This window comes from Pelodiscus sinensis, chromosome 5 (genome assembly GCF_049634645.1).
Source record: "Pelodiscus sinensis isolate JC-2024 chromosome 5, ASM4963464v1, whole genome shotgun sequence".
NCBI lineage: Eukaryota > Metazoa > Chordata > Testudines > Trionychidae > Pelodiscus > Pelodiscus sinensis.
The window spans coordinates 131,660,698-131,670,403 of NC_134715.1; the positions used below are offsets into that span (position 1 = coordinate 131,660,698).

General features: G+C 48.3%; 1 protein-coding gene across 1 annotated transcript; it reads right to left on the minus strand.

The window, feature by feature from the left end:
• Window positions 1-3,402: 3,402 nt before the first annotated feature.
• Window positions 3,403-8,756, minus strand: SPR (sepiapterin reductase). The gene is made up of 3 exons (XM_006126869.3): window positions 8,340-8,756; window positions 6,258-6,548; window positions 3,403-4,338 (listed from the first exon to the last, which is right to left on the minus strand). The coding sequence occupies exons 1-3, from the start codon at window positions 8,671-8,673 to the stop codon at window positions 4,148-4,150; spliced, it is 816 nt and encodes a 271-aa protein (XP_006126931.2). The 5' UTR covers window positions 8,674-8,756; the 3' UTR covers window positions 3,403-4,147.
• Between the last annotated feature and the right edge of the window lie 950 nt (window positions 8,757-9,706).

Here is a 9,706-nt window from a genome sequence, read left to right on the forward strand (position 1 = left end):
GCTGGACGCTTGGGGACACATGAAGCATGGGGCTGTGTCCCTGACCATCTCAGCTAATAGTCATTGATGGACTTCTCCTCTGCGAACTCACACTTTTGGCCGTCACAGCATCCCCAGGCAATGAGTTCCACAGGTTAACGGTGCATTATGGGTAGTACTTTTTTTTTAACACGCTGCCTATCTATTTCATTGGGTAACTCCTCCCAGTTCTTGCATTATGTGAAGAGGTAAATAACACTTCCCTGTTCATTCTCCCCATACCAGTCATAATTTTATAGACCTCTGTTATATTCTCCTTACTCACCTTACTCTGTTATAGTCATCCTTACTCACTGTTTCTAGGCTGAACAGTCTGGGGTTTTTTTTTAATATCTCTTCACATGGAAGCTGTTCCATAGAATCATAGAACCATAGAACTGGAAGAGACCTCAGAAGGTCATCAAGTCCAGCCCCCTGCCCTAGGCAGGGCCAATCCCAACTACATCAACCCTGCCAGGGCTTTGTCAAGCCAAGACTTAAACACCTCTAGGGATGGAGACTCCACTGCTTCCCTAGGGAACCCATTCCAGTGCTTCACCACCCTCCTAGTGAAATAGTTTTTCCTAATATCCAGCCTGGACTTCTCCTGCCACAACTTGAGACCATTGCTCCTTGTTCTGCCATCTGCCACCACTGAGAACAGCCTCTCTCCATCCTCTTTGGAACACCCCTTCAGGGAGTTGAAGGCTGCTCTCAAATCCCCCCTCACTCTTTGCTTCTGGAGACTAAACAGACCCAAATGCCTCAGCCTACCCCCGATCATTTTTGTTACTCTTCTTGCACCTTTCCCAGATGTCTCTTTTCAGATGGAGCAGCCTGGACTGGCTGCAGTATTCAGAGTTAGCATGTGCCATGGATTTATAGAGCGGCCTTATGACCAGGGCTTGACAAATAATGTAATCTACTCACCCGTGGCGAGTAGATTACAACCCGGAAGAGCCGGCGCAGAGCGATCTGCGCATGCGCAGAGCTCAGAACCGCACAGCTGGCGAGTGGGGTTTGCTGCCGCTTGGCGAGCCCTGCTTATGACATTTACTATCTTAACACTGTGAACTTTTGGGGGCCGTCATTGCACAGTGGCCAGATGTTTTCAGAGAACTATGCCCAATAATGCCAAGAGCTCTTTCTTGAGCAGTAGCCATTAAATTAGACACCCCTTTTGTACCTACAGGTTGGACCTCCCTGGTCCGGCACACTCAGGACCTGAGCGGTCCCCGACTAGGGAATTTGTGAGACCAGGGAAGGTCAGGCCTCGGGCTCTCCTGGTGCTATCCTCCTGGCTGTGGTCCCAGATACTGCACTCCTTCCAGCACGCCTGCTGGGATCTGCTACACCTGGTGGGCTCCTCTTCAGGCCGCCAGTCCCACTTTCGCCAGAGGGGCTCTCTGCCCCCAGCTGCTTCCTCTTTGGGCAGCCACCCAGCTCTGGAAAGTGGGGCTCCCTGCCCATGATGGTGTTCTGTCCAGCTGGCCTCACGCTGGCCACAGCACAACCCCAGCTAGCAGGGTTTTCTGCCCCCAACTTCTGGCGGAGTTCCCTGCCTCAAGCAACTTCTGTAGCTGGAGCTCTCTGGTCCTGCAACATCTGTGGCCTGATGTTGCTGACCCAGAGAGTCCCCAACCTAGAGGATCAACCTGTGCTTAGTGTCTTCCCCACTTAGGGTGTGTCTACACTGCAGTTCCCCACGTAGGGTGTGTCTACACTGCAGTTCTCCACGTAGGGTGTGTCTACACTGCAGTTCCCCACGTAGGGTGTGTCTACACTGCAGTTCCCCACGTAGGGTGTGTCTACACTGCAGTTCTCCACGTAGGGTGTGTCTACACTGCAGTTCTCCACGTAGGGTGTGTCTACACTGCAGTTCCCCACGTAGGGTGTGTCTACAATGCAGTGCGGATTATTTTGAAATTTGAGCTAGGCGAATGGCGTATCTTATTTCAATGCTATTTCAAAATAGCTTATTTTGTCTACACAGCGCCGAATTTTTGAAATAACCCGCTATTCCTAAACGTTCCTTACACCTCGTAGAATGAGGTTTACAGGGACGTCGGAATAGTGAGCCTGAAATAACGGGCGTGCTGTGACGACACGGGATAGCTATTTTGGGAGTCTCCGGTATCCCGAAATAGCGTTGCGACGCAGATGCAGCCGGGGTTGGTCTTGTTTCTTCTGATCTCTCTGCCTCTCTGTGCCATCACTAATAACAGCCGTAATTCCTCGCTTAACCACTTGCCCCAGAAACATTGCTGCACTTTCTCCCACCGCTGCATGCAGTTAAGGTCCCGATAGCTTAGCACCGACTTCAACGGGGTTCAAGCCAAACAGTCTACAGGGTCAGGATCTTACTTTGCAAGCGCTTTGTGCCTTTCTGTTTTGGCCCAGATAGACCCACCATTCTCTGCTTCAGTTTACCGGTATGGACAGATTAACCCTTTCCTCCCCTTGCGAGGTTTAATTGGCATTTGTAAAGTGCTCAGAGGTCCTCTGATGTTATGAAGTTGCAGCTTCAGTACTGCAAGGGGCATTTAAACAGGGTATGTCTACATAGCAAAGTTATTTCGAAATAACAGCCGGTATTTTGAAATAACTTTACTAGCGTCTACACAGCCAAACCGCTATTTTGAAATTAATTTGAGATAGCAGAGGGCTTATTTCAAATTTGGTAAACCTCATTCCATGAGGAATAACGCCAAATTCAAAACAGCTATTTCGAAATAAATGCTGTGTAGACACCTATTTTGAAATAGGGGGCCTCCAGCCTTCCCAGGGTGCCCTGGTGGCCGCTCCAGCCTAAATCAAGAACACTCCTCTCCCTTCCCTTCTCCCCGGAGCCCTTAAAGGGGTTGACTCTGGCCACAGTGCCTGTGCCAGCTCCAAGCCTGCCAGCCCAGAGCCAGCAGTCACTGTCCCTAACCCAGTGGCCCCAAAACATAGCCAGCAAGCCACTGGCAGCCAGCCCTCCACCGCTCCCCAGGAGCAGTCTGCCAGCTCCCAAGAGCCTGCCAGGGGCTGGAGAAGGCGGGCAACTTCCTGGTCCAGGGCGGAGATCATGGACCTTATGCAGGTTGGGGGGATGCCCCCAACATCCATGATCTCGGCACTAGATGGAGGAATGCAACCATCTATGGCAGGATAGCTGCCAGCCTGGCCACCAAAGGCTACATGCAAACCCAAGAGCAGGTTTGCATGAAAATCAAGTTGGTCTGGGGAGACCCCCAAACCTGAACTTCCCCCTTCCAGCTCCCTCCTCCCAGGTTTCCTCCTCCCCTCTTCCACCCTCTCTTCTCCCCTCTCCCACCTCCTTTCCCCAGTCTCACCAGAGTTTCATTCCCCACCCCCCAGTTTTGTTAAATAAAGAGTTTGTGTTCATGAAAATACATGTATTTTATTTGACATCAGGAAGGGGGGTTAGGGAGAGGTAAGTGGAAGGAAGTGAGGGAGGAATGAGGCACAAGCCCCCAGTGGGGCAGACCAGGGAGGCTCTTAGTGCTCCTCAGGGTGGAAGCTCTCCCGCAGGGCCTCCTGGATACTGATAGCCTCCCAGATGGCAGCCTGCAGCAAGTGCACGAAGCTCACAGCAACGCATCCAAGAGAAGCACCAGAGTGCCCAGGGGCCGCTCTGGCTCCATGTTGCAGAGTGCTGTGGTGTCCCGAGTGAGGGCAACCAGATCATGCAGAGACAATAAGCTTTGCTGTCCCTCATCAAGGTAGGCAAGCAAGCAGGGAAACTTGAGAACCAGCTGTCCAGGGCGTCCCTTTAAGCACAGATCTCAGATAGCCTCAGGCAGCAGCCACACAAAGTAACTCCTGACCTGATGCCCTGCCGGACCTGGTTCCGGCCGGCCTTCAATGTGATTCAGCGTCCACTCAGTGTGGACGCGCTATTTTGAAATAGCAGAACGCTATTTCGAAATGTATTTTGTGTGTAGACGTGTTATTTTGAAATAACTTATTTCAAATTAACTATTTCAAAATAAGATATTTCAAAATAATGCTGTTGTGTAGACATACCCTCAGTAAGCATGTCTGAAAAGCAGAAGGCATTTTATGATAGCTCAGTTGCAGAAGCAGAAGCCAAGATGCTGGAAAGAGAAGTAAGGGGACGGACAGATTAAATTGCGTAGAAGTCTACATGTGCCCCAGAGTCGAACATGTCCTCCAGCAGAAGGCTCACTAGCTTTTGGGCTGACAGGCTGCAGTCCACCAATTGTCCACTATTCTTCATGTTAAGGAGCTGCCGGCGTATTTCTGGGTCTCCTGATTTTGTGCGGGCCAGCTGCTGCATTTCTGTGTCCAGGGGACCTGGAGCAGCAAGGGGAACAGAAAAGGCCAGTCATGTGACAAATGGAATGCAGAAGCCTGTCAATCATTCTGCTACTCAGCCCCTGGTTGGCTGCAAGAGCAGCCCAGGTGACAGGAAATAGGAGGCAAAGGCAATGGGGAAAATGCTGTTCTCCGCACATCAGCTACATCTGGAGCAAGTGTTGACGCCAGGGACCTGAAATCAATAGGCTCACACCTCCACTGCCTTGCCCTTTCTATTTATAGTCACACTTGCGCAGAAAGTGCAAAAAACCCCAAAACAAAACAAAAAAAACTGCAGCCAAGCCGGAGTGCTAGTGTTTTGCCTTCAGCCACACAGTAAATGAGGCCACAAGGCAATGAAGAATTCAGCTCACCTGATTCTCTCTTAATTCAGTGGGAGCAGGAGTGGGTCTAATGTAAAAAGTACCCACCCTAATGCCCACTGAAGTCAAGCAAAAACATTCTTCCCACTAACATCAGTGAATATTGGATCAAGCTCTTGTCTCAGATTTACACCAGATAAGAATTTGGCCCACTGTCATTATCGAAAAGCAGATGCTCCAAACATAGAACCTGTCTTTAAGAAGGAGAACCAAGAGCACCAGGGGAATCACAGGCCAGTCGTCAGCCTCAGTTGGATACCTAAAAAGTTCCTGGAACAAATTATTAAGTAGTCAATTTGTGAGCACGTGGAGGATAAAAGGGTTATAAGGAATAGCCAGCATGGATTTATCAAGAACGAGTCCTGTCAAACCAACTTAACTTCCTTCTTTGACAAGCCTACTGGATGGAGGGGGAGCAGATGTGAAATACCTTGATTTTAGTAAAGTTTTTGATACATTCCCATGTGACATTCTCATAAGCAAACTAGAGAAATGCAAAACTAGATGAAATTACCATTGCTGAAAGGCCATAAAGAGTAGTTATCAATGGGTTGCCATCAAACCAAGAGGACATATGTAGTACGGTCCTGAAAGGTGAGTCAAGTCCACTACTAGTCAATATTTTCATTGATAACTTAGACTATGTCTAGACTGCAAAGAAAAGTTGGAAAACAATACGCAAATTGTGAACCGCAATTTGCGTATCTTTTCCCGCTTTTTTTTCTGAGGAGGCTTTTCTGAAATGTGGTCCATCTACATGGGGCCAAACTTTGGAAAAATCTCCTCTTTCGGAACATCACTTCTTCCTCATACAATGAGGAATACAGGGATGTCGAAAGAACATGCCCGCTTTTTCTGTTTGTAGACGTGCCCTTGGAGGGGAAGATGACAAGAGAAAAGTTGTATATTCATTCTGCACTTGCATTACTGCATGACGCCTTAAACTACAAATGACCCTTGCAAAAAAAAAATGATTCTTCACTATTCGTGCCATTAGGTGGACAACACTTTATAATTTGTTTGTTGAGTAGATCCTGATGCAGCATGGGGTTCGCTATATGACTGCACTTGTGCTAAGAAGTTCTCTTTAAAAAAATAAAAAGTCAATATACACCAAAGAGGAAGGGAAAGAGTTTAGTCATCCCGGAGATTTCTAGCTTTGACTGGACAACTATTTTCTATATCATACAGAATCTATGAGCTCTCGTGCAAAGAACTGTGTTTCTATGGAAGGACTGGCTTGAAGATAAAGATTTCTACACATAGTCTGAACACCACTGTCTCCAACTAGTGATCGAGGGGGCCAGTTCTCCCATCTTGCACCCTCAGTTGTGATTAACACCAGTGCAAAGTCAGTGTGAGAGGCTATTGTTCAAACCTGGTACAGGTTAACACCACTTGGTACAAATCCTTCCTCTTGGCAAGGGATTAGACTACATGACCTTGGGGTCCCTTCTAGCCGTATGAGTTTATGAATTGTTGATAAAGTTCTAGGCACTACGTTCTGCATCCCCAGCAAAACCAGGACCCTACCTGGGGCATAACTGATAACTCTGACACCAGGCTCTTCAAGGGCCAGGACCTGGAACATCATGTCCCGGGAGGCCTTCCCAGTGCAGTACAATGTCCAGCTCTTGAAGGGTTTCAGGGCACACAGTGAAGAGACATTCACGACCGTCTTGCACAAGCCAGGCTGCCCTGGGAAGGCCTTCAGGATGGACGACGTGAGGCAAAGCGCCGAGGTGACGTTGAAGGCAAAGTAGCTGTTGACTTCGGCGGCGCTGGTGAAATCCACAAAGGATTTGGAAATGTCTCCAAGGGATCCTGAAAAGAGACAGAACATGGCCTAGTACTTGGTATTTACATAGCACTGAATATTGGCAGTGTACTGAGAAACATTAATTACATTTGTCCTACCACATCCCTGTGCAGTATTATCCTGATAGTACAGATAGGGAAACTGAGGCAGGGGAGGTCCTACGACCTAACCACAGGAACTTGACCAACACACAGCCCTGGTCTACACTAGGGCTTTATTTCAAAATAACTCCCCTCAAGTCAAATTAATAAGTGGCATGCCCACCTTACCAAGCCCATTATTTCGAAATAACAGGCCGCTTATTCTGAAATCTGTACTCCTTTTCAAGGTAACGGTAGTGTGGACACTCCAGTGCTGCTATTTCAAAATAATTACTCCCCAGAGCAATTCAAATAATTTACTCCCCAGTGTTTCCTGGGGCTCTAAGTTAAACTAATGTGTCCACAATAACAGAGCCTGCCTCAGACTAATTTTGAGGCTCGTGGGGACGCACTATTTTGATTTTGTTATTTCAGAAGATATTAAATCGATTTTAGTTATTTCAAAATAGTTTTGAAGTGTAGACATGCCCACACAGAGGCCTTCACTAACCCACAGATTAGTGATGAGTACAGCCACCAGCACAACTGCACCGGTGCACAGCCTCAACACAGACAATCAAAGCCAATATTAGTACAGTTGTGGCTTATCCTAATTTCAAGTACAGGTAAGATCCATTGATGCAAACAGCAGATTTGCTTGTCTACAACGGGGCTGTGTCTACACTGGGCCACTTATTCCAGAAAATCAGCCGCTTTTCCGGAATAAGCTGCGAGCTGTCTACACTGGCCCTTGAATTTCCAGAAAAGCAACGATGCTCTACTGTACAAAATCAGCCGCTATTCTGGAAAAACTATTCTACTCCCGCTCGGGCATAAGTCCTTATTCCGGAACACTGTTCTGGAAAAGGGCCAGTGTAGACAACCCAGTAGTCTTTTCCGGAAAAAAGCCCCGATCGCGAAAATGGCAATCGGGGCTCTTTTCCGGAAAAGCGCGTCTACATTGGCCACAGATGCTTTTTTGGAAAAAGGGCTTTTCCGGAAAAGCAGCCTGCCAATGTAGACGCTCCTTTTCCGGAAAAACTGAAAACGGAATAGTATTCCGTTTTAAGCATTTCCGGAAATTCATGCCAGTGTAGACACAGCCCAGGGCTGTGCACCATGCAGCTACACTGATGGAGGTAATCAGAGCACATCCCCAGAGTAGAAAAGGGTCTATATGATGCTGGGCAAATCCCCATGAAAAATGTCGGGTGTAGACAAAGACAGAGGCAATGACAGAGCCAGGAAAAAAAGTCAGGCGTTCTGGCATTTTTGTTTTTACAGCCCCAGCTTCATGATCCATCATTCCTAGAGCCCAGTGATTTTTCTACCAGTCTCCTCTTTGTTTCCCCTTATCTCTGTGGCTGGCATCCACCCGCCAGAAGAGTACTCTTCGATTATCTTTTAAAAATACTAAGGCATTTTGATTCGTTTTCTGCAAGAGATTATGGACAGACGCGCCATTCTCACTTAGTCTGAATTGGTAATGGTCTGTCACACTACATCCTACTTAAGAGGAACTTAGAGACACAGCATCCCTGCCCAACACCATATTGAGCACCTGCCCCCCACCCACTATAGTCCCCCCAACAACCCCTCCTCGGTGTCCCCACCACACACATCCAGCCCACCCTCTATTGCCCCTCCCTACAGTCCATTCTTCCATCAGTATTACTGCCCCTCATGCTGGAAGGCACCGGCTATAGGAGGTTTCACCTGCATTGTTGATGATGAGGAGTCGCTGCAGATCAGCAGCTCCTAGTAGCTTGTGCAGGACCACTTGGAGCACCAGCTGTACCCCATCCTCGGTGCCCAGGTCAGCTGGCACAGAATTCACTTTCAGCCCAGGGAAACTGCACTGCAACTTGGCCTCCAGCTCGGCCAGAGCCCCCCGGGATCGGGCCACCAGGAACAGGATGGAGCCAGCCTCCAACTGTGGGGCCAGCAGCAGGGCCAGGCTCCGGCCGAAGCCCCGGGATGCTCCAGTGATGATGCAGGCAGCCTTGCCCAAGGAGGGCTGCCTTTGCTGGGCTGTATCTCTAGCTTCCATGTGCTTGCTTCGGCTGCAGCTAGAGTGGGGCACGCCAAACAGGCCAACAGACAGATATTAGACACCATGAAACTCCTCCTCCAGTCAGCTGAGTCCAACGTTCTGTGAGTCACGATTTGGAATTCTAAGGCATTGCTTAAGAATTCTGAGACACCCTCAATGCTTCCTGATTGGCTGTCACTTCTGCCCCACCCCCAGTGTGTTTGTGAGTGTTTAACTGGCTGGTTAAGGGAAGCTCTAGTTATAATCACATGCCTAGAAAGTAAATGAATACAAATGTAAGGTATAATAAAGAAAGAAGTGAGATTCTGCTCTGAGAAATGACTTAGTAAGAAAAGCCAGCTTCATCTGTGACATCCTGAGGGAATCCATCAGTGCAAGGACTTGCCTGTACAGCAAGTCCTTGGGATCCGAGATTCATCCTCGTCCTCTTCCTGATGGAGTGACCTGCATACGCTCTTGACAAACGGAATCATTAGGCACCTTAAGCTGGATCTCAACACCACAAGGGTTTGATGCAAACTGAAATTGCGCTGCTATAACATCTGCATGGGTAAGCAGGGCCAAAAAAGGTGCAGACAGACTGTTTCCTGTGGCTCTCTAGCTACCCACAGTGCATCACTGTCAAAGTCGGTGGCTGTCTCCCTAACGAGGACACGCCACTTCAAACTACATTGAATTCTTGCCCACCCTGGGGACATAGACCTTCGACTTTGCACACTCAGTTGACCAGCAATAGATTCAACCTCATCTTGTACTGTAGACATGGCTTTAGTGGTTGCTGTCAAGAGGGTCTTTGAGCTATAAACAATCACAGACTTCATTAAGGCTGATGTGTGTGTCATATTTCTTTCAGGATAATGGGAAGGAGCAATTAAATGCCTCGTATTATGATAGCTGAAAACAATAGGACACCACTCCCCAAGACAATGGGCCGCATGCAATGTTCCCTCTCATTTTTTTCATCCGTGTGCAAAATAAATTTTGTGATGTGCACTGAGGCATGTATGGATGTGCACCACCAGTAGAAACA